Source organism: Tachypleus tridentatus, chromosome 6 (genome assembly GCF_004210375.1).
Source record: "Tachypleus tridentatus isolate NWPU-2018 chromosome 6, ASM421037v1, whole genome shotgun sequence".
Lineage (NCBI taxonomy): Eukaryota > Metazoa > Arthropoda > Merostomata > Xiphosura > Limulidae > Tachypleus > Tachypleus tridentatus.
In genome coordinates, this window is record NC_134830.1 from 121,413,466 (window position 1) to 121,440,022 (window position 26,557).

General features: G+C 36.0%; 1 protein-coding gene across 4 annotated transcripts in view; it reads right to left on the bottom strand.

The window, feature by feature from the left end:
* LOC143253478 (protein Wnt-16-like) overlaps positions 1 to 26,557 on the bottom strand; it is an 88,080-nt gene that overhangs the window by 11,864 nt on the left and 49,659 nt on the right. For all 4 annotated transcript variants that reach the window (XM_076507457.1, XM_076507455.1, XM_076507456.1 and 1 more), the window contains 2 exons: positions 17,049 to 17,332; positions 5,114 to 5,394 (listed from right to left, as the gene is read on the bottom strand). In XM_076507457.1, the coding sequence (XP_076363572.1) occupies positions 5,114 to 5,394; positions 17,049 to 17,322 (555 nt within the window). In that variant the 5' untranslated portion in view covers positions 17,323 to 17,332. The remainder of the gene's footprint in view (positions 1 to 5,113; positions 5,395 to 17,048; positions 17,333 to 26,557) is intronic.

The window sequence follows — 26,557 nt, forward strand, 5'->3', positions numbered from 1 at the left end:
TCGCAGGTTCGAATCCCCGTCACACTAAACATGCTCACCCTTTCAGCCGTAGGGGCGTTATACTGTTTCGGTTAGTCCCACTATCCGTTGGTAAAAGAGTAGCCCAAGAGTTGGCGGTGGGTAGAGATGACTAGTTGCCTTCCCTTTAGTCTGACACTGCTAAATTATGGACGTCTAGCGCAGATAACCCTCGTGTAGCTGTGCGCGAGTCTAGAGCATCAAATTTAATTTTTAAAAATACATCAAGTTGTAATTATCTTCTCTGTCTACGAGTTGATTAGTCAGAAAATAAAAACACACGAAATTATTCTTTAATAGATACAATCCTCCGAAATAAACGTTAAATTATAAATTATATTACACACTAAATTACATACTAAATCGCTTTATGGGTTATAAATAGGTTGATTGAGCATTTCGAGAATTGAACCCCGGATTTTAGCATTTAATTTACTGCTGAATCATCAGGGTGACACATTCTGTTGCATTTTGTAGCTAAAGCTACACAAATGCGCTCTGTTCACCTTGGTAATAGAATCCTGCAACGTTTGAGCGTTCTAAGTCTGTAGATTCACCGCTGATCCGCTAGGAGGCGTTATCCTTTCAAATCTAATTTAATTTTATGATTTAAGAAAAAATAATATGACACAAACGCTCGACTTATTTTTGAGTGTTTTTCGGAAAGTTTGGCTCTGTGGTAATCGTAAAAATAAATACTTTGTTTGGATTAAGCACAAATCAACATAAAAGGCTGCCCGTTATCTGCTCATAACGGGTGTCGAAACTAAGATGTTAGCGTTGTAAGTCCGTAGACTTACCGCTGTGGAGCAAGCAGATACATTTTGTGATAAATGATTATTGACACAAACACCAAACAGGACACACTATCCAAAATAACGACAAGCGCGTCGTGTTTTGAACAACTAATAAAATAGGTTCTACTCATATACCTATAACACCTTATCCTTCTAATCGATCTTATTTCATTACAATCTCATATAATAATGATAATTTGTAATTTCATCAAATTTCTCTGCGGCGAGTCTCAGGGGTTTGTGACCCAATCAGCGATATCTAGGAGCAATTATTTTAAGTAGTTATTTAATAATAGTTATTTACAACCCATTCTCCATTCTTTATAAGATAACCAGCATTTTCTATGCGTTGGTTTAGGACCTGATACAAAAAAATATATCCATCAATATACCGACGGGAAACCACGTGCTCACCTCATTTGGAAGACGTCAATTTCTTCTTCTGCCCGTGACTAGCAAGTCAATTTCATGCGTTAACCTTGATAATAACAGTTATTTATTATAAGAATAATCTGTCAACATTTGGTTAGCGATTCTCTTGATTTAAAATAACAGGTTTTGGGTAAGATGCGATGCAGGCCAACAATCGGGGGGGGGGAGTCCCTTGAGACTTGCTGAAGGTCTGTTTGAATATCGGATATATCAGTAATACTTCCACTTTTTATTTTATGTTGTGTCCATTTAGAACTTATGTCCCTGTAAATAACGTTTAACAATGTTTGAACTGTAGGATAAAAAGTGCCGAATCCTCCATGTTTGGTGACATGAGAGCTTGAATTGCGGAAGACGACACGTTACTAAGCCTACTGTCTGAGATGGGTTTGACTGGAGAAATACATTTAACTACGTTATATCAGATGTATGTATATTCGCAATCCAGCCGAGACAGTATTAACATTATAGTTTCTGGGCGAGTCGTAAGTGGTTTGGTTTGTTTTGAATTTCGCGCAAAGCTACTCGAGGGCTATATGCGCTAGCTGTTCCAAATTTAGCAGTGTAGGACCAGAAGGAAGGCAGCTAGTCATTACCACTCACCGCCAACTCTTGGACCACTCTTTTACCAACGAATAATGGGATTGATCGTCACATTACAACGTCCCCACGGCTAAAAGGGCGAGCATGTTTGGTGTGACGGGAATTCGAATCCGCGACCCTCGGATTACGAGTCGAGCGCCTTAACCACCTGGTTAGGGCCAGGCGCGACCCTCAGATTACGAGTCGAGCGCCTTAACCACCTGGTTATGCCAGGCCGAGTTGTAAGTGAACAAAAGTTCTGTGACAGTTAAGAAAACCATTTAAAATATTACTCAAGAGTTTCACACAACGAGAGCTATATGTAATTACAAAAACGAATTTTCACATATCCTTTCTTTGTCATGAGCATTTGATGTGGCGAAGAAAACGACTAAATACAAAAATATCGCCAGCAAAATATTGAGGGGTTGGAGTGATAATGATATGCGGGCTCCGAATTTAATTATTGGTGGCACGTGCCCTCCCCCGTTACGACGTCTATGGTTCGTAGTTGTGAGCATTTTAAGTTCGAGTTAGATCTAGTGAAGCAACTATAAAGCGTATTGTTTTTTGTGATGATTGGTTTGGTTTCTTTTCAGTAGAGACTCTGGAACTGATCGAAGTTAATTATTCAGGGAAAAGGTTAAACGCTTATTTCTATTACATAAGATACAATGTGTTGTATATTCTTATCCACGAGGTAACATTGTATGTGTTATCTGCTTTGGTCAGGCAACATCGATTCCCACGTGGTAAGATTTAACTCCACGTTTCGTTTTCAAAAGACATAAGAAAATCACATTTAATGAGCTATGACACACATCAAACCATAGCTGAGACACACACCAAATTCTCACTGATACAGCTGAACTCTCAAACCAGGATGTTATCTAGCAGGTTGCAGAGAGCAACATGGAAAAGCTCTCTTGGTGTCTCGGGATATAATATAGAAAAAGGAAAACTTGAATCACGCAAGAGATAACAACGCTTGCTTTTTCCGATATTTGAACACCTTGACAGCAAAAGAAAAAAGTCTGATGAAAATATCCCAAAATCTTCGGAAAGTTAACTGTTCAGTCATGTGTTTAGGTTTCTATAAAAGAATAATGTTAAACAGTTAGCCGCGACTCGCAAAATATTTGTGGTAGTTTTCATTACCTTCGTTACAATACTTCCTTATTCTATCATTTTCGTGCACAGCATTTAAACTACGTTTTTCTTGCAAACATTATTTGTTAGATACATTAATCCTGCTCTATTTAAAAAAACAAAAAGAAGCAAAATTCGCGGTCAGGCAACGAACCTCACAAAAACGAAGAATAAAACTCATATTAAAGAAAAAAAATGGCTAAAACTACTTGTAGCAGCCTATGAAGCAAAGTGCAGTTACAGTGTTGAAAAATAAATAAATGTTAAGTTTTAATAAAGGCAAACTTAGCTTAATGTGCAGAAACGTTTAAATGCGTGTTCACAAAGTGATAAACATACGGTTTTGAACAAATATGCATGTGTATTTTAGACCTAAATAAGTGAAAGAGCCAGTAGCAATTGTATTTAGCCTAATGTTAATTTTTAAAAGAAATTACATGGTTAAGTGTTGCTTGTGTCAAATACATGGCAAACAAAAACTAAAGTTGAAATTGAAGCCAGTCGTCATGTGATGACAACGATATTGTGTAGCATACTCACTGCATTGAAAAGTTTGATTACGGAAAACTAGATAAGGTATTATGAATGGAAAATCCAATATGCAGTCTGTACTTCTAGGGAAAAACGCCTTTCTGACGATATAAAATTTGACCGTTTGATCAAAACATTTGCTAAAGAAGGTCAAACAGACAAACTTATTATTCTTACAGATAAGTTTCTCTTCTTTATAGCCTGAAACAAATACGCAGGTACTTTCTCGTAATTTTTTTTTTTTATTTTTACGAGTTCAAATCTCTTGTCTCTTTATGAGTAGTGACCAGATCAGATTAGTTGTATCTTGTGTAGTAACAGGTCAAATCAGTTTTCTCTTCATAAGTAGTGGCAAATTAAATCAGTTGACTTAAAGTTTAGCGACGGGTCAAATCAGTTGTATTTTAAATTTGTTGGGCAGATCAAGTAACTTGTTTCTTAAAATGTAGAGGCAGGTCAAATCAGTGGTTTCAAAATGTAGAGGCAGGTCAAATCGACTGTTTTTTTTTAACAAAGTGAATAAATTATAAGGAAGATAAATTGTGAACGATATATAAAACTTTGTCAATGAGGTCGTTTTAGTATTCAACACATTTAAGGCAACGTGTTAACAACATACAACACATCTACCGAAGTGTCCACGTTAACACCAACACTTTCACAACATAGAAAACATCTATACTACAGATAGGTGTTAGCAGTTAACAATATGTAACACTGAGATTATGAAATAAATAGGAAAACCTCAAAGGCCATGTCAACAAATCAATTGTTTTGTCGAAAATGAGTGAGTTAAAACCTGGATGTAGTTTATATGTTAATGTACATTAAAATATATAAATCTAAAGAAGACAACACGACCTTTGTGTCAAATATCAGCTTCAGTACAACGTATTCCAACAGGTAATAACATTTTATAAGTAAAAAAGAGGATGTTAGCTACACTGTCATTAAATTAACTAGATAATATTGACCGTATAATATAAAGTGACCTAACACAATGTTCCCTACAGAACAATATTGGCTATTGTAATGTAACCTTCAAAAGTTGTGACCACATTATTGTGACACAATAATACTGTAGCGTAACCTTCAAAATACTGACTTTCTTTTACACTGGTAAGATTCTCACACTTCACACATGCCTGATTTTTGTCTGATCCACGTGCTATCAGAGACCCTGTGACCACGAAAGCCAGGGACTCAGAACAGTTTGCTTCGTATATAATAAAAAAAAAAAAAAGATTTAAGAAACAACAAAAAGTGGGATATGAACCCAATTGATAATTTCGGGTTAAATAAAATGAAATGATATATATAAACACTAGATAAAACATGACAGAGTTTAACAAAAGCAACGCCCTCTACGGGATATCTTGTTTGTTGCCTGTTAGAAAACAAAATCCTAATTTTCTATTGGTAACTAAACAACATCGTATGGAACACCTAGAGTTTAAACGAGTTTCACAAACAGACAGAGCCACATTTATAACTTCCTGGTAGATACTTTTTATCTTAGACTGCTATTGTAGGAAATTCATTTTAGATTGTAATAAGTCACGTACGAATGACAACCGATTACTTTGACCTATATTGACACTCACCAGTCGACCGACGTGATTGTTATGAAGGTTCATCGCAACCTTCACGTCTCTGTTTCGACCGGACTCCTTTTCTGCAGCGTCTACAAAGTGCTTGGCAAAAACGACACCAAATTTCACGTTGTCCGAGCAACCACCCCACTTCCAGCCCTCATGAGTGAACCTACCATCTCGGGAACGGTCGCACGAACACACCGTTAGGTTTCCACCACTGCATGCCTCGGTGAGACCGTGAACAACTCCGGCGCTCAGTACAGCGTGAATGAATGCAGTTTCTCTACTACCTAAAAACAATAATTAAAAAATATTTATTACAATGGTAAGTGTTCATCCTTTATGAAGGGTATTATAATTACATTATACGTGGTAGTCTGAAGTCAGTGACTTTAGACTTTACAGTTTCTAATTTGTTGTTTAACATCTAAACATCTTTGACATCAGTAACATTAGTAACCTTTACTTCTGACATATAGTTTCTAGTTGATTATTTAACATCTAAACATCCTTGACATCAGTAACATTAGTAACCTTTACTTCTGACATATAGTTTCTAGTTGATTATTTAACATCTAAACTTCCTTGACATTAGTAACCTTTACTTCTGACATATAGTTTCTAGTTGATTATTTAACATCTAAACTTCCTTGACATTAGTAACCTTTACTTCTGACATATAGTTTCTAGTTGATTATTTAACATCTAAACTTCCTTGACATTAGTAACCTTTACTTCTGACATATAGTTTCTAGTTGATTATTTAACATCTAAACTTCCTTGACATTAGTAACCTTTACTTCTGACATATAGTTTCTAGTTGATTATTTAACATCTAAACATCCTTGACATCAGTAACATTAGTAACCTTTACTTCTGACATATAGTTTCTAGTTGATTATTTAACATCTAAACATCCTTGACATTAGTAACATTAGTAACCTTTACTTCTGACCTATAGTTTCTAGTTGATTATTTAACATCTAAACATCCTTGACATCAGTAACATTAGTAACCTTTACTTCTGACATATAGTTTCTAGTTGATTATTTAACATCTAAACATCCTTGACATCAGTAACATTAGTAACCTTTACTTCTGACATATAGTTTCTAGTTGATTATTTAACATCTAAACATCCTTGACATCAGTAACATTAGTAACCTTTACTTCTGACATATAGTTTCTAGTTGATTATTTAACATCTAAACATCCTTGACATTAGTAACATTAGTAACCTTTACTTCTGACATATAGTTTCTAGTTGATTATTTAACATCTAAACATCCTTGACATCAGTAACATTAGTAACCTTTACTTCTGACGTATAGTTTCTAGTTGATTATTTAACATCTAAACATCCTTGACATCAGTAACATTAGTAACCTTTACTTCTGACATATAGTTTCTAGTTGATTATTTAACATCTAAACATCCTTGACATCAGTAACATTAGTAACCTTTACTTCTGACATATAGTTTCTAGTTGATTATTTAACATCTAAACATCCTTGACATCAGTAACATTAGTAACCTTTACTTCTGACATATAGTTTCTAGTTGATTATTTAACATCTAAACATCCTTGACATCAGTAACATTAGTAACCTTTACTTCTGACTTATAGTTTCTAGTCGATTATTTAACATCTAAACATCCTTGACATCAGTAACATTAGTAACCTTTACTTCTGACATATAGTTTCTAGTTGATTATTTAACATCTAAACATCCTTGACATCAGTAACATTAGTAACCTTTACTTCTGACGTATAGTTTCTAGTTGATTATTTAACATCTAAACATCCTTGACATCAGTAACATTAGTAACCTTTACTTCTGACATATAGTTTCTAGTTGATTATTTAACATCTAAACATCCTTGACATCAGTAACATTAGTAACCTTTACTTCTGACATATAGTTTCTAGTTGATTATTTAACATCTAAACATCCTTGACATCAGTAACATTAGTAACCTTTACTTCTGACATATAGTTTCTAGTTGATTATTTAACATCTAAACATCCTTGACATCAGTAACATTAGTAACCTTTACTTCTGACTTATAGTTTCTAGTCGATTATTTAACATCTAAACATCCTTGACATCAGTAACATTAGTAACCTTTACTTCTGACATATAGTTTCTAGTTGATTATTTAACATCTAAACATCCTTGACATCAGTAACATTAGTACTTCTGACATATAGTTTCTAGTTGATTATTTAACATCTAAACATCCTTGACATCAGTAACATTAGTAACCTTTACTTCTGACATATAGTTTCTAGTTGATTATTTAACATCTAAACGTCCTTAATATCAGTAACATAAGTAACCTTTACTTCTGACCTCGGCCTGGCATGGCCAAGCGCGTAAGGCGTGCGACTCCTAATCTGAAGGTCACGGGTTCGCGCCCGCGTCGCGCCAAACATGCTCGCCCTCCCAGCTGTGGGAGCGTTATAATGTTACGGTCAATCCCACTATGCGTTGGTAAAAGAGTAGCCCAAGAGTTGGCGGTGGGTGGTGGTGACTAGCTGCCTTCCCTGTAGTCTTACACTGCTAAATTAGGGACGGTTAGCACAGATAGCCCTCGAGTAGCTTTGTGCGAAATTCCAAAAACAAACAAACAAAACAATACTTCTGACCTATAGTTTCTAGGTGGTTATTTTTATAGACTAAAATATAGCATTACAAGGAAGAAGATAAAACCAACTGCTACAAAAAGCTTTTATTAAATATTACATATTACAATATCAAATATATTTTCAACCTGCTATAACTCTTGGAACCCGAAGAAATGGTATGTGAACAATAGCAAATAAATCACGTCCATACAATTAACGTATATTAAAATCTGAAGGTTTACATCTGTGTGTTATTTCAAAACGAAACAACCTCTAGACGGAGTTGTGTTTTGTATCATAACGAAACAGCCTCTAGACGGAGTCGTATCTTATTTCAAAACGAAAAGGAGTGTAGATGGAGCTGTGTTTTATTTCACAACGAAACAGGCTCTAGGAGGAGCTTTGTTTTATTTAAGAACAAAATGGACTCTAGTTGGATTAATTCGTGTTTCATTTCATAACGAAACAGGCTTTAGAAGGAGTTGTTTTATTCCAAAACGAAATGAACTGTAGATGGAACTGTGTTATAGTTAATAACGTAATGAAATCTAGATGGAACTGTGTTATAGTTAATAACGTAATGAAATCTAGATGGAGCAGAGTTTTATTTTATAACGAAACGGACTCTAGACAGAACTGCCTTTTATTTCATAACAAAACGGACTCTAGACAGAACTGCCTTTTATTTCATAACAAAACGGACTCTAAACAGAACTGCCTTTTATTTCATAACAAAACGGATTCTAGACAGAACTGCCTTTTATTTCATAACAAAACGGACTCTAGACAGAACTGCCTTTTATTTCCTAACTTTCTGGAGCGCAATGTGCCGATAGAACTATCAATAGCACCATCTCTAATTAGCGCACTATAACGCCGTCTATACTCAACGAACTTTAGCACGATCTCTACTTAAAGCACTATAACACCATCTTTGCTCAATGAACTACATCAACTGGACTTAAGATACTATAACACACTACCTATACTTAACTTACAATAACATCATCTTTCGCGGGTTCGGATCCCCTTCACACCAAATATGCTTGCCCTTTCAGCCGTAGGGACATTATAATGTGACAGTCAATCCCACTATTCGTTGGTAAAAGAGTAGTCCAAGAGTTGGCGGTGGGTGGTGATGACTAGCTGCCTTCCCTCTAGCCTTACACTGCTAAATTAGGGACGGCTACCGCAGATAGCCCTCGTATAGCTTTGCGCGAAATTCAAACCAAACAAACGAACAAACATCATCTTTATTTAGCGTACAATAACACCGTTTCTATCTACGTATGATTTTTGGTTTTATATAAGCATGTTTTGCAGGAGTCCTTCTAGTCAGACACAATGTCTTGTGTGAGGTCTTATATCTAAACAACTACGGCGCTAAATGGTGGTTTTCTGGCTACCGTCTATTTCGGTTGTCGTTGAAAGTTGCCCGAGGTTTGACCATCAACGCAGGAGTTTGGGTTAAACAAACAGCTGAGATGAAATGGGAGAATACAAGATAGTAAACATGGGAGGTGATTTTGAAGTTTACTAACCGTTCCCAAGATTACGAGTAAACAACCATGATTATTAACTGTCAGTTCGTGGATCCATGTGAAAGACAAACGTTTATTAACGTTATCCAACATGAGATGTTGTCTTCACAACGCCCTGTGTAAAATTGAATAATTTATTTTTGAACCGACGAACCATTGTTTTGTAAGGTCCAATGTGTCAAAACAAACTACTTGACGAGACAGAGTAAGGGATAAAGATGGATCCTATCACGAAATACGTGGTTTGGATGTCCCTACAAATTCGTTACACATGAGGTTTATTTCTACAACCCTCTTCTCGTTCCGTCTCACGTTCACGGTAATTGTGACCACCGGGGAAAGAGTTACTGTACACACAGGTTTATTATGGTAGGATTTATAAACGAAACGGCTACTCAATTTCAATAAACGTTATCTCTGTGGCTCTGTATTTATGCAGTACAAATTAGTCAGATAAATTCTGGCATAAAACGCCGTGAAACTAATATAATGTATTGAACAGATAAAAGATAAATGACGCAAATAAAATAGAGATCCTTGTTTAAAATTAAGACCTACATGAAGTCATTTTATGCTAAAGGTCGACATTCTTTAGCAGAGTCTGATAGCAATTACATGTTGAGAAAAACAGAATTCCAAAATATTGAAAATAATGGGAACTTGATGAACACGTTCAAGAAAAGAATGGAAATATTTTGTTATTACAGCAATGAGAACCAGATCATCGACAAATACACGAACTCCAAACCTGTATTTAGATAATACGACGATCAATATCTTGTGAAAGTTGTATAAGGTATTTAGTTTCAAAAATACTTGACTGATTTTACCAAAAACATTCATGAAAACCGAGATAGTTACAGACACCTATCATCTGTTGTTTGTGTGACAACATGTAAAAACTTATGGTGATATAAATGCAAAAAGACACACACACTGTCATTAAATCGTTTTACATGGGAACAGACAGTGTTTACGTGTTGTACGTTAACGAGGTAAGATACAACAGACAGTTTACTTGTTGTACGTTAACAAAGTAAGATACAAGATAAAGTGTTTACTTGTACATTAACAAAGATACAACAAACAGTGTTTACTTGTTGTACGTTAACAAAGTAATATACAACAGATAGTGTTTACTTGTTACAGATATTAACCTCTGGAAGTGTTGGACCTGACGTGAATGTCATCCTGTATACACACCTGGCAGCTCCATGGTATTATTCATAACTCTCATCACACATATTAACCTCTGAAGTTGATTTACTGAGATATATGGTAGCTAATCTCGTGTGAGACAAGAATAACAATTACATTATAGTGTGATACAAAGTGTTTAGGACAAGCACTACAACAATGGGATATGTGTGTTGTGTACTCCTCAGTACTTGTTTCAATGGAAACGCTTTCGAACATGAGACAACAGCGATCCGAATTTTTGTAATCTTTGGATTACTTCTAAGGCGTCATAAGCGAATAAAAATGTTTTTATATATCAGCTACACTGCATCTCCTATAATTAATGCCGATCGGGCATTACGTTCAATACCATTGCTCATCAGGGCGGTTAGAATGTAATAGGTATAGATAGTTGTGGTGCAGATGCTATTTACATCATACAGACAACATTACCTATGGCGAAGACACAGAAACTAATTTTAAATTATCAAGATAATTGTCAAATATTATGTATTGTTACGATTTTTATTTAGATTGATTACCAGTTGTTACCTCAGAATTATATGTTATCACGATTAGAATGAATGTTCCAAAGAGATGTTTTTACATAAACTAGAAACGGCCCAGACTTCCTGGAAACAAATTAATGTAATCTAACTATTCAGTGTAATCAATCTTATGTGTTTTATTACTGTTTTCCTACAAGTAGAGAAACACAAAATTATATAGTTTAATGACATCTCTCGTTTCTTCTCGCACTCCAGTTCGTTTCCTTCTGTTTTACACAGAGCTCCATTAGAATTGGTCTTTTCTGTATTTCTGTTATTGTAATTTCACTCTCTTTTATGCTATAGACAGTGTGTTTGTGTGTGTTTATGTTTTCTTATAGCAAAGCCACGTCGATAGCAGATAGCCATCTGCTGAGCCCACCGAGGGGAATCGAACCCCTTATTTTATCGTTGTAATTCTGTAGACTTACCGCTGCACTAGGGATGGGTATTGCAGACAGAGAAGAAATGCAAACCGCTATTCCAGTTTGATTTTTTTTTCACCCATTGCGCTAGTTAAGAAATCCATACTATTAATACGTACATTCATACAGAGTGATGGTTGTATCATTGAGGGCAAAATATTACAGCGAGGTTAGGAGAGGGGAATCAGTTCTTGTACTTTATGCACAAACATTTGTTAAGGACGTCATTTGTTAAAAATAAGTATCGATAATATTGACAAGTTCGTCGACTTACACATCTCTTTCTGGTTACCTAGTCCCTGTCCAACGGGTAAGATTATAGACTTGTATTGATAAAGACGTGGATTCGACTTCGTGCGATTGACACATATTGTTTTGTCCTAAGATAACCGTAGAAATCATAACCGTTAGTTATAACAAGTAATGTCGGTACCATGTCTTATGTGATATCCTTAATTACAATGACTAATGTCCAGTAATACGTCTTATGTGATAAAAAACACACATATGGCATTAAATATAACAAATTCCACGAACATGTATAGCTAAGCTAATCACGATACGTTAAAGTGTGATCGTATGTATTAAATATATTTATTATCTTGAGAGAGAGAACGTAACAAATAGTATTATGAAAAACCGTTTTGTTTTTTAGTGTTATTTGACAACCATGATGGCTAGCCGCGTGGACACTGGTTACTTTACCTAATGAAAAGTATCAAAGCCAACAAATCATTTCACAACTGCATCAGTGTAAAAGGTATTTTTGCGTGATACGGGAACATTCCTATATGTTTCATCTACGATATTTTTGAATCTTGTTTTCTGACAACTGACGGAGGTCTCAGAAAGGTGGCGCTATTAAAAGGCTTTTTTAGAACAAAAAATCTTAGTGTATTCATACTACATTGGCAAATTTGTCGTACATCATGCTAGAAATTTTACCATTAATCGACATTGTATCCGACAGGTGGCGAGTGAAAGTAAAAACGATAAGCAAGTGGTATTTAGTATTCATTGCTGTGATGGTTCCACCTTCGTCGACAAAGCCTGTGTCAGACGTTAATGATTAGACTAACCTACAATTACAAAGAGATAAAAAAAACAACACGATTCACAGGGGTGTACCTTCTCTTTCTATAATGAAATATTCATTAAACTGTGGTGTAAGCAAAATGAACCTAACACCCCTTTTATAAATTTTGAAACCAAAACTCAATAAAGCAGTTTAAATTTCATTAGGCTAATACGTTACCAATTCCCTTTGCTACTCTTTGGTAGAAATATGAGCAATGTTATTTACTCATAAATATAAAAAGGATTTTAAGATCACAAAAGTTTGGAGACGACTTTAACAGGCAATGAAAGAAACTATTACAAATGTGCAACGTTTCAACAAGTTTGTGTCAACATGTCCACACTTTATTCTCTCAAAATAGGGTTCCCCATAGTCAAATTTGGTCCGTAGAGTGGATTAATAATAAATGAAGGACACATTTTAAAAGTTCAGTAAAATGGACAGCTCTCCCTTGTTAATTACCAGCATTTAAGACTGAATCACTTTAGTTGGTAAATTATCTTAATCCTTATCGTCGTAGTTTCAAATCTATTTTTATTCCATAAAGGCCTCCTGCTGTCGCGGAAGAAATTCAGGGGCGTATACCACTAAAAGATGGATTTAAATACTCGCGATGGGCAGAGCACAGTTAGGCCACTGTGTAGCTTTACAACAAACAAAACTTTTGAAAACCAGAAAGCAGCCATAAAATTCGTTTAAAATATTAATTCAGAGAAGGTAATTTCTGTTTTAATTCCCAACACCTTCTGAGTTGACGTGAATGTCAACTAATGTCTGTAAACATCGTTATGACATACTGGAGGGAAGAGCCGAACTGACGAGAATGTCAACCAGTGTCTGTAAACATCGTTATGACATAGTGAAAGAGAAGAGCTGGACAGACGTGAATGTCAACCAGTGTCTGTAAACACCGTTAAGGTACGACATACTGGAGGGAAAAGCTAGACTAACGTGAATGTCAACCAGTGTCTGTAAACACTGTTATGACATACTGGAAGGGAAGAGTTGGACTGACGTGAATGTCAACTATTATACAAGACCACAATTACAAGAACACCTCGCAGCTTCATGGTGTTATTTATAGCTGTTATTACACATATTAACCTCTGAAGTTGATTTATCGAGAGATATGGTAGCTCATATTGTATAAGAAAAGATTAACAGTTGCACTATAGTGTGATACATAGATTTTAGGGTTAGCACTTACTGAGGCTGTAGCTTTAGTATGTTATATATATGCAAATAAGAACACCAACAGCTATGATCTCACGACTGTCTTGTTTCTATGGCAACGTTTAAGGCCATGATAGAACAGGGATTCCGATTTCTGTAACCCCTGAATTTCTTCTGAGAACTTATAAGTACAAGCTGTAAAGAATACGTTGTTATATGTCCAATGTATCACTACATCCCTAATTACTGCCGATAAAGCATTTCGTTTGGTACCATTGTTCAACAAGGCGTATGCATTTTGACAGACAATAATTGTCTAGTCGCTTCGAAATCATAGAAACTAATTTCAAATTATCAAGATGATTTTCAAATATTATGTATTATTACGATTTTTATTTTGGTTGATTACCAGTTGTTCGCTCAGAATTATATGTTATCACGATTACATTGAATGTTCCAAAGAGATGTTTTTACATAAACTAGAAACGGCCCAGGCTTCCTGGAAATAGATTAATGTAATCTAACTATTCAGTGTAATCAATCTTATGTGTTTTATTACTGTTTTCATACAAGTAGAGAAACACAAAATTATATAGTTTAATGACATTTCTCGTTTATTCTTGCACTCGTTCCATCTGTTTTATCAATATCTTTCTTCTGTTTCTTAATATTATTGTAATTTTAAGTTGTAGACAAAGAATTAAGGAAAATCATTATTCTAACTACTTATAAAGTTTCTTTCACTATTCACACAAGTTACGACCCTTAGTTCTATCTATAATGAGCACGTCATCAGTTCGTGTACATTTGTCAAAAAGTATGAAGGTATGTTGATAATTAACAGAGTTTGTGAACTTAAACATTTGTCTTCTAGTCCAAATTGATAATGACTAATATCTAGTAACATCTGTTTCCTGGTCCACAGTTATAGTGACTAATATTCAGTCTGGTTTCTATTTCCTGGTTCACAGTCATAATGATTAATATCTAGTAACATTTGTCTCCTAGTCCAAATTGATAATGACTAATATCTAGTAACATCTGTTTCCTGGTCCACAGTTATTAAGACTAATATCTAGTAGCATCTGTTTCTTGGTCCACATTTATAAAGACTATTATCTAGTAGCATCTGTTTCCTGGTTCATAGTCATATTGACTCGTAGTGGGCACACACTTTCAACCTTAATTAACAAGTATATTATGTACAATGAACCCAATATTGAAACATAGCTTCTATCAATCATAATAAGTAGACAACTTACAATGAACCGTATTATTGAAACAAAGCTTCTATCAACCATAACTAGTGTATTACTTACAATGAACCCTATTATTGAAACATAGCTTATATCATTGTTTGTTTGTTTTGAATTTCGCACAAAGCTACTCGAGGGCTATCTGTGCTAGCCGTCTCTAATTTAGCAGTGTAAGACTAGATGGAAGGCAGCTAGTCATCACCATCCACCGCCAACTCTTGGGCTACTCTTTTTACCAACGAATAGTGGGATTGACCGTCACATATAACGCCCCCACGGCTGGGAGGGCGAGCATGTTTGGCGCGACGCGGATGCGAACCCGCGACCCTCAGATTACGAGTCGCACGCCTCAACGCGCTTGGCCATGCCGGGCCAGCTTATATCAACCATAACATGTATATTACTTACAGTAAACCACATTATTAAAACGTAGCTCTTACAGCTACACTGTTATAAAAATACTGAGAAACTTAAAATGTCTGTAGTAAAAAAAACATTTCATCAGAGGACGAAATTAGTGTGCACAGTCTGTTTTCTCTTGTAGACTGATAATGTTAGTGAATACAGCCTGTTTTTCGTAGACTGATAACAGTGGTGTCTAGGGTCTGTCTTCTGTCGTAGACTGATAACGTTAGTGTCTACATTCTGTCGTAAACTGATAACGTTAGTGTGTACAGTCTGTCTTCTGTCGTAGACTGATAACGTTAGTGTCTACATTCTCTCGTAAACTGATAACGTTAGTGTGTACAGAGTGTCTTCTGTCGTAGACTGATAACATTAGTGTCTAGGGTCTGTCTTCTCTCGTAGACTGATAACATTAGTGTCTATAGTCTGTCTTCTCTCGCAGACTGATAACTTTAGTGTCTACAGTTTGTCTTCTCTCGTAGACTGATAACTTTAGTGACTACAGTCTGTTTTCTCTCGTAGACCGACGACATTAGCGTTGAAGAAAGTTATAAAGATAGTAACTTTATAAACAAACTAAATTAAATATTTTCAACGTTAACAGAAGTGTTTTAAAGTATAAACTGTGTTTGGTTTAAGATGGACATCTGTGTCGGAGACGAACTGTATTGTCTTATACTTAGATAAACCTCCAGGCTACTTAATATCGCAAGTTACCTGATGCTATCGCTAGAAGCAAATCAGTAGGTCAGTAATTTTGTGTGCGTGTGTTTTTTTTTTTTTTTTTTTTTTTTTGGGGGGGGTGGTGGCTAGTCTAGCATCAGAAAGGCTTATAAACCTATTTCTCGGTTATTAATGATCAGGATTCGATCCTGGGTCCTCTTGATGGAAATATGATACATTGTCCAGTAAACTAGGGCCTTCCACATTCCCCACCAGAAGTTGAACCAATTAATAACTTGAATGTTTTCAAGAGGAGACGTCCATGTTTTTACTGACTTATATGCTAGGTTATTAAGTGTGTAAGGAATTAAGTGAATTATTCCATTCTTTTTAGTGTTATTCCAAGTTAATGTTTAGTTTTTTTTCATTACATGATAGACCAGATCAATAATATCAATTCTCAACTGTATGTTCGTTAGTAGATTTTGATGACTTTTTGTTCAGTTAACATAATATTATGTTGTTTTTAACTTTCCATTGCGGGTCTTAATCTCTCTGTTAAGAAGACCTAAGATGCACAATGTTCAACACTACCACCACAGATATAGTCCTTCACTGGACATACCTAAAGATGACAGCACATTAGCAGCCGAAATATAGGATAAAAGTAATTAGTAAGTAGTATCTAGTTTTTAATTAATATCAGATGATGGTTTTGTTTGTTTGATTGTTTTGAATTTCTGGCAAAGCTTCACGAGGGCTTGCGTTAGCCGTCCCAAATTTAGCAGTGTAAGACTAGAGGGAAAGCAGCTAGTCATCACTACTTACCACCAACTCTTTTACCAACGAATAGTGGGACTGACCGTAATTTTATAACGCCCCCACAGCTGAAAAAGCGAGCATGTTTGGTGTTACGGGAATTCGAACTCACCACCATCAAATTACGAGTCGAATGCCTTAACCACCTGGCCATATCGGGCCTAGATGATGATAAAGTCAGGACTTTGTGGGACTGTTTGAGACTAAACTTGCATCTCGTCTACTGACCTCTGTTTAATGTGTATCCAAATACGTTTTCGTCTCCTTCAGGTGTACAATTCCAGCGTTCGTTCCGGAACTGCTGCTGACATTCCACGATGCCACGCCTGATGCCCATAATGATGGCGTTTATGGAAGACGGCTGTTCTTCACACACGTTTCTCTGTTTAGCCACGAGACCGGGGACGCTCGAGCAAATGGACGTGCCGTGATTAGCAGGCTGATCCGATCTCGGGCTGTCATAATTCTTCAGGACTTTGGAAGGCATCGATGCTCCCAACATTCCTAAATACCTAATATCAATGAAATAAACTGGTTAAACATTAAAATATGCAGAAATAGCATATACAATAATGAGGTTACCTAAGTAAAGATGAACCAACAGATGGCGCGACGATTAGTTTCACACAGGAAACTCTTAAAACCATAAATATACTTAGCGATGTCTTTGTTTAAAATCAATCACACAGTTTGGAGTATAAGTCTGTCCGGCTCGACCCCTACAGGTATTTGTAATACATTAACCCACCCCATCCCGATTAGCTAAACCCGACTGCTCACATGATAAACAGCATCGGTCGACCGTGGAAGGATGTGGTTTGTTTTTATGTTACAAACTACCAATAAGGACAAGAAACAGGTAATAATATAAATACTGATAAGGATACATTTTAGTTGCTATTTTATATGAACGTTCTAACAAAGGAGACGAGGCCTGAAACAATATTTATAGGATTACAAAATTCTGAAACGGAATATAAAAACTAAGGAATTAATATTTGTCGTTGTAGTTGTGGGGTTAGGTACCATCTTTCAAAAGATTAGTTTCAAAATATTTTTTTAAAAACTGAAAAGATCGAGCAAAAAGGCCTAGGAAACTCAAATGTTTATATGTAATCTTGAAAACAGTCACTTCATCAATGTTTGGCTTGAACCTTCATATTTTTTTGTTATTACCCGTCTCGTGGCCAGACCCTAATCCGTGCAGACCTCTCGCTTGAAGTTGTGTCTCACATTTTATCACAACATGATATTAACATCTTATGACATTCGTCTTTTTCGCAATATATTGTTTACTAAATCACTATTTTCTATTTTTTACAGATTTATGTTTTAAAATAACATTTTTGTTCAATTTAGATTATTTGGCCTAACATGGCCTTGCGGTTAGGGTTACGAGTCCAAATCTGTCACCGAACACATTCTCTCTTTCAATGTTGACATCAGTCACTAGATATCACAGTCACATCACTAGTTAACCATTATGATGTGACAGTCAATCCCACTTTTCGTTGGTAAAAGAGTAGCCCAAAAGTTGGCAGTAGATGGTGATGACTAGCTGTCTTCCCTCTAGTCTTAAATTGCTAACTTAGGGACGGATAGTCCAACAGCCATCGCGTAGCTTTGTGCGAAATTACAATCAACAACGAGAAAACTAAATAGATTTCTTTTATTGGGCAGACAGAACACAGAGGGTATGGAAATCAAAGTAAAATGTGTAACAGCGATTTGGACAATGAGGAGCTACTAGAAATAATAAAATGTATCCGTGTGATACTAGACTCCTACAATTTGGTTGGTTGTTGGTTTTGATTTCGCGCAAAACTACACGAGGGCTTTCTGAGTTAGCCGTCTGTACTTTAGTAGTATAAGACTACAGAAAAAGCAGCTACTGATCACCAACATCCACTGCCAACTCTTGGGTAACTTTTTTACAAAGAAAAGTGGAATTAACCGTAACATTATAATGTCCCCACGGGTGAAAGGGCGAGAGTATTTAGTGCTACGGGGATTCGAACCCGTGGCCCTCAGATTATGAGTCGAGCCACGTCGTTGGTAAAGCAGTCCGCTAATTGCTTTAACATAATACTAAATTACATGAAGTTCCAAATTTTTACTTAAAAGGCCTTTTGAGAGAAGAGAAATGACAGCAGCTTGTACTCTTGGAAAAACATAAGTCCTATTGGCTAAATAAAGTCCTAGAGTTCAAGCTGTAGGTTTGGAATTTCTTTACAGTTGTCAGCTTTCACACTTACAGTAATGTTTGTTAGAAAGTTTATAATATGTACTGTAGATAACAAAACAGTATTCCTTTTAAACACGACGAGTTATCCCACAAACAAAGTGGCAACATCTACAAGAATTAATGACAAAAAACGAGCATAGCTCATGCGGAGTGCAAACCAGCTGGCTACTAGAAATATAAACAATAAACAGTTAAACACCTACTAGTAGCCATTTATTCTCGGCTGAATAAGCCAAGCATTTTATTTCTTAACCACTTTTAATATTCACATTGAGCTCTTAGATATGAATGTAATTAATCTTTACACAGGGGTTGTGAGGTCGTGACAAGAAATTAGCAGCTTATAATAAGACAGGATAAAAATCTTTCTACTTTTCATGTTTCCTGCTGTAACAAGCTATTATTTCAGGACACATAGTTGTTAATGCTAATTTAGCTCTGGTACAAGATTTGTAACTACTGTTAACTAAGCCTCGTTTCTGATTGCCCTCACATCAACGTTATAGTTTCACTGATGTTCAGAGGGCTGGCTATTTATAAAGTCCCGTTTGGACACCCAATAAAAACAGAGAAACTCAAATACCTAAACAGTTTGCTTGACTTGTACGTGTTTATTTGCTCCTCTTTACAAAATTATAGGACTGTATACGACCACAAGGAGTTATACTCCCCCACCCGACGTCTCAGTCGGGTTTCGATGCCCATGGTGAGTAGGGTATAAATACCGCATTGTATAGCTTTGCTTTTGACGACGATAATCAACCAACGATACACAGAAACTTCAAAAGTTCTCGTCGTAAATACTTTAATTACGTAATGTACTGTAACGTTTAAACATAGAGCCTTTCTTGACTGATTGACCGCCACCTGAACAAGATGTTACAGGAAGAAAAGGAAAACTTACATGCAGATTGTTACGACGATTCAAAAATTTTAACCATTACAGAGGAACCATCCAGGCTAGAGTACCAACAACACTAAAATCAGTAGAGGGACCATCCAGGCTAGAGTACCAACAACACTAAAATCAGTAGAGGAACCGTCCAGGCTAGAGTACAAACAATACTAAAATCAGTAGAGGAACCATCCAGGCTAGAGTACAAACAATACTAAAATCAGTAGAGGAACCGTCCAGGCTAGAATACAAACAATACTAAAATCAGTAGAGGAACCGTCCAGGCTAGAGTACAAACAATACTAAAATCAGTAGAGAAACCGTCCAGGCTAGAGTACAAACAATACTAAAATCAGTAGAGGAACCGTCCAGGCTAGAGTACAAACAATACTAAAATCAGTAGAGGAACCGTCCAAGCTAAAGTTCAAACAATACTAAAATCAGTAGAGAAACCGACCAGGCTGGAATACAAACAACACTAAAATCATGATAGGAACCGCCCAGACAAGTGTACAATAACACTAAAATCAGGATAGGAACCGCCCACACTAATGTACAATAACACTAAAACTAGGATAGGAACAGTCCAGACTAGTGTACAATAACACTAAAATCAAGATAGGATTTTCAAGATATTATCATCATCGTGTGTCGTCTGTTTGAAGTAGGTTGTCTGTCTTGAAGCGTCGTTGTCTTCTTTCTGCTATTGTAACACAGTTGCTACATAATGCTCCCATTTAATCTTTAATGTTATCCATCTCCATAGATCCACATTTCAAGTGCTTCAACCTTTTTAGCAATCACTTTAGATATTACCCAAGTATCAGCACTATATAGTAGTACTGACCATAAGTAGCATATGACTAGTCTCATAGACCAGTGTAAACATTTTTTATGATTTCTCTGTAGTTACGTTGATTCTAGGTACATATTGGCTCTTACTTAATATCATTTTCAGTATTAATTTCCATTCAAGCCTTTTCATGTACTTCATTCGTAGATGTGATACATTTAGAAACGGTAGTTTTTTGGTAAGCAGAACTGGTGCTGTGGGATGAACCAAAAGCCGGGTTAAGGCGTCCGATGCAAGACGCCCATGAGGTGCTTACGGTCGGCGGCGAGTAGGTCGGTCACCCACCCGACCCGTCTTGAAACACGGACCAAGGAGTCTAACATGTGCGCAAGTCATTGGGTCTTGTACTTCAAATGTTCGAACAATGCTGCAAAAAGGTAAATTAGAGAACATTAAAGAAGAAATGAAAAGAATGAAGACGAACATACTCGGACTTTCGGAGGTGAGATGGAAAGGAGCAGGCAGTATAACATCAGATGAGTTCACGATTCTATACTCAGGAGGTGATGACCATCAAAGAGGGGTTGGAATAATATTGGATGTGGAATGTGCAAAGGCCCTGGGGTGTCAACGATAGAGTCATGGTTCTAAAACTTAGTGGAAAACCATTTGACATTGGCATTATTCAAACTTACGCTCCAACTGCAGACAAGGTCATGACAGAAATTGAAAGATTTTATGAAGACATTGAAAAGGCAATGAAACAGCTAAAATCACAAGATATTAAGATCATTACGGGAGACTTCAATGCAAAGGTTGGAAAGAACAAAATAGACAAAACAGTTGGACCATTTGGAATCGGAGAGCTAAATGAAAGAGGAGAGAAACTTGTTGATTGGTGCAAAGAGCATGACATCGCTGTAATGAATACTTGGTTCAAGAATCATCCAAGAAGATGTTGGACGTGGAAAAGCCCTGGAGACAGAGTGAGAAACCAAATTGACTTTATCTTGATGAAAAACGATACCGTAACTCCATAACATCATGCAAATCTATGCCAGGTGCAGACTGCAGCAGTGATCACATCCCAGTCGTAGCAACCATGGTAGTCAAACTGAAAAAGTTAAAGAAATCCAAAAAAGAACCAAGACTACAACAGAACCTTCTAGAAGAAGACGAAGAGCTGAAGAAGAAATACATCGTATGTGTGAAGAATAAATTTGATATCCTTGACAGTTTGAATACTGCTGAAGAAAAATGGCAAAAAATGAAAGAAAGCATCCACGAAGCTGCTAAAGATCATATTCCTACTGCCAGAAAAAGAGTAAACAAAAAATGGATTACTCCAGAAATCCTTAATCTAATGGAGGAGAGAAGAAAAGCTAAACCTAATAAGGAAAAATACCAAAAAATAAATAGACTTGTGAAGAAAAAATGCAATGTTACCAAGGAAGAATGGATTAACACCCAGTGTACAGAGATTGAAAATAACAAGGTAAAAGACAGCAAATATATACATAAGAAAATTAGTGAAGTGACAGGAAAGACTCCATCAGCAAAAACAGGATGCTTAAAATCTAAGAATGGAGAAATCTTGATGGATAAAAAAGATATACTTAACAGATGGTCAGAATATATTGGGGAACTATATAACGACAACAGAAGCCCAACCTCACACATAGAAATAGACACAGAAGGCCTTCCAATTATGCCTGATGAAGTGGAACATGCAATGAAGAAGATACATAAAGGCAAAGCAGCTGGTCCAGATGACATATCCATTGAACTTTTATTAGCCCTAAAAGAAGTGGGAATCCAGGAAGTGACAAAACTACTGAACACTATTTATGACACGGGTGAAATACCGGAAGACTTTTAAAAATCAGTCTTTATTGCATTGCCGAAAAAGCCCGGAACAACAGACTGTGAACAGCACAGGATAATTAGTCTAATGAGTTATCTTACCAAGGTTCTTTTAAGAGTGCTCATGTCTAGAATAAGGAATAAGATAAGACCAGAGATTTCTGATACTCAGTTTGGATTTATAGCCAATAAAGGCACTAGAAATGCAATTTTCGCTCTAAACATGCTCATGGAAAGATCACTGGAAGTACAAAAGGATTTATATCTATGTTTTATCGATTATTCTAAAGCCTTTGACAAAGTGAGACATGGTGACCTATTTGACATGTTGCCAGACCTGAACATCGATGCTAAAGATCTAAGAATCCTTAGAAACCTTTACTGGCAGCAAATGGCAGCTATCAAAATTGAAAATGAATTGAGTGAATATAGACCAATTGAAAGAGGGGTGAGGCAAGGATGTGTATTTTCACCAGATCTTTTTAACTTATACAGCGAAATAATCCTACGAAACATCAATGAACATCAGGGAGTCAAAGTAGGCGGATGCAATATCAACAACTTGCGCTACGCTGATGACACAGTCCTTATTGCGGACTCCTAACGAAATCTACAGACTTTCCTCACAACAACAGTAGACGAGAGTGAAGAAAAAGGCTTGCAGTTAAACGCAAAGAAAACAGAGTGCATGGTTATCTCAAAACAATCAATTACACCCACATGTAGCATAACCGGCAAGGACGCGAGAATAAAACAAGTCGAAAGCTTCAAATATCTTGGATATACTATAACATCAAATGCAAAGAGTGACACAGAAATAAAGAAAAGAATTGCAATGTCCAAGGATACTTTTTATAAAATGAAGTCCATATTCACAAACAGGAACATAACAAATGTCACAAAAATTAACACCTTGAAATCATATGTATGGTCTGTTCTCTTATATGGCTGTGAGAGCTGGACACTGAACAAAGATACAGAGAAGAGATTAGAAGCTGCTGAAATGTGGTTCCTTAGAAGGATGCTAAAAATATCATGGACTGAAAGAAAAACAAATGTGGAAGTCATGGAACTGGCAGGATACAAAAGGTCCCTCATGAAAACTATAAGAAAGAGACAAATGGAATTTCTAGGACACATCTGTAGGAAGAATGGGATAGAGAAACAGATGCTATGTGGAAAAATAGAAGGGAGGAAAAGCAGAGGGTGTCAAAGAACTAAATATATCAACAGCCTCAATAACTATGTCACCAAGAACTCAATGAGCAACATCGAGTTGATAAGGAGGATTGACAACAGAGAAGTCTGGCATGCCATGGTCGTCGATGTCTGCCGCAGATTTGACACATGAAGAAGAAGAAGTGTTGTGCCATCTGTATATCTTAGGTTGTTCATGTTAATTCCACCAATCACTACTCCATTTATATATTCTATTTCTGTAATTTTTTTTTACCTGTACAGATTGAATGGACTAAACGATAATACACATCTTTGTCTTACGAGTTTCTTGATCTTAAAATCTGGTATTAATTCCTATTCTTACTACTACTGTTTGTTCCCAGTACATTTTTGTCATATTCTAAAGTCGTTCCGCATCAGTCCCTACCATCTTTAAGTGTTTAACCATATCAGAAACCTTAGTGTAATATCTATGAAGCACATATAATATACATTTTTGGTCCTCTGTAATATCTTCACAGATTGTTCTCAGATTAAAGATACCTTCTCTTGTGCTACATCCTGGTTTGAACCCATTCTTGCTCTATCTTTGTTACTATTTTTCACTGTATTACCTTTAAGAGTGGTTTGGTAATACGAATCTTTCTTCTCACGTCTGTACAGTTCTGTAACTTGGGCTCATTTTGTTGTTGAACAAATACAGATTGTTTATTTCGGTTGGTATATATCCAGTGTCATGTATTATATTACATAGTCAGTTGTAGTACTAACGTTGTAATTACCTAATGATTTTAATATTTCTACTGATAAAACACCTGGTCAAGTGATTTGTCCATTTTTCATTACGTTTATGACCTGCACTTTGCCTTTAAGAATGGTTTGTCCAGTCGTTGCTCCCAACCCCGAGATTGGTTTTCTATCATCATCATACAAGTTCCGTTATGTATTTTAACCATCTTTCTGAAATCTCTTGTTAAACAACTAGAATATTCCCAACCTTATCTTTGATGCGTCCACTGTCTTTTTTGATGTTATTCTGTACATTATTCAATTATTTCTCTCAACATGCATTACTTTGGATCTACACAGACACACAAGTTTCTCGGTCTGCCAGAACACGTCTTTTAGCCAGTTTTCTTTCATTCAGTTATTTCTCTATATATTTCTTCATATCTGTCAGTATTCTTACATTTCTTTCTCAATTCTATCTTCAGTATCTCACCAGTCATCCATTCCCTTTCGTTTTTCTTGTTTTTAACGGGAAGTGTTTCTTTAGGTGATGTTTCATGCTGATTTTAACTGTAATCCATTTTCTTTAAACCACGCCCTTTTCATCCATTGTGTAGTCTGATTATTGTCGTAGCTCTTGTATGTACAAGTCTAAATTGGTTTTAACTGCAACATTGTTGTTTATTTCATAGTGATGACATCGTAATAGGCTAACATGGTAATAGCTTGATTTTCATGTTCATTATTACTGGTATATCTTTACTAGTTTAACATAATCTTTGATTTACCAGTATAAAATCTGTTTGGTTTCTCGTAATGTCATCTGTTTTCGTTGTTTCTTTTTTCATGTATAAAACTTTCTTGACGGTTGTTGGTAAAAATGTGTTAACATTAGCCTTTATCCAACTTCCAAAATGTTGGTAAAATCATCTATTTCATTTAGATCTAACATAACGCATATGACATCATATGATTTGACATATTTCATAGCATTATGTATTTGTTAATAAAAACTGTTCAACTCCATGTTATTCGTGACCTGGAGAGAGTGGGTGTATATACTTGTATTATGTTAAATGGCTGTATCATGAAACCCTTTCCGGTATAGACCAAAAACAATAATTGCTTTACGTAGGCACTTCTTTAGTATTGTAGACTATGATAATATTAAAATCAAGATAGGTAATATATTATAATCAGGAAGGCAGATAGTCCTCGCTCATAAATAAAACAGTTCACCTGCCCGGTTTATTATTATTTCGTTTACACTAATGTAATCGGATATCAACATGTTGTTGTAGTTTTTGTTGTTATTTTGTAAACCTCGTATGCCACTTTATTGTAAATGTAAAAACTTTAAAGCAGTATATTGTATAGTATTGTAAACAGTATAAATACTAAAATATTTTGTTTCTAAAACTGTTCTAAAGTAAATTTTTATCTAAATACTTTTCTATACTTGACAACCTGATGGCTATATATTTTTAAGTTTAATCTTATTTAGTCTGTTTGTTTCTAAATTTCACGCAAAGCTACACGAGAGCTATTTATGCTAGCCGTCCATAATTTAGCAGTGTAAAACTAGAGAGAAGGCAGCTAGTTATCACTACCTACCGCCAACTCTTGGGCTACTTTTTTACCCACAAATCGTGGGACTGACCGTAACATAATATCTTCCCCATCGGCAGTAGTTGAAATGGGATGTTAGCTTGGTTCCCGAGCACGGGTGTTTCCGCTAGTTTGTGACTAGGGGGTATGAGAAACGTTTCAAACATGGTGTCGTGAATTCCCGATGAGGATCTGGAACTCAAAACTGGATGTCGGTTCAGACTTAGCGATTTTGAAACCTCATTAATATAACTCCCATTGTGCCTACGCGACTTTCCAGACGCATTTTAGCCTTTACCCCATCTTGATATGAGCTACGCGACGTACCATAGATAAGGCTATCTCCGGGCCACCCAAGATTCGTCTGTCAAGTTTAGGGCTGATACCTCCAAAGTTGCAGAAGAGTTAGTTGAAATAGTGAAGTA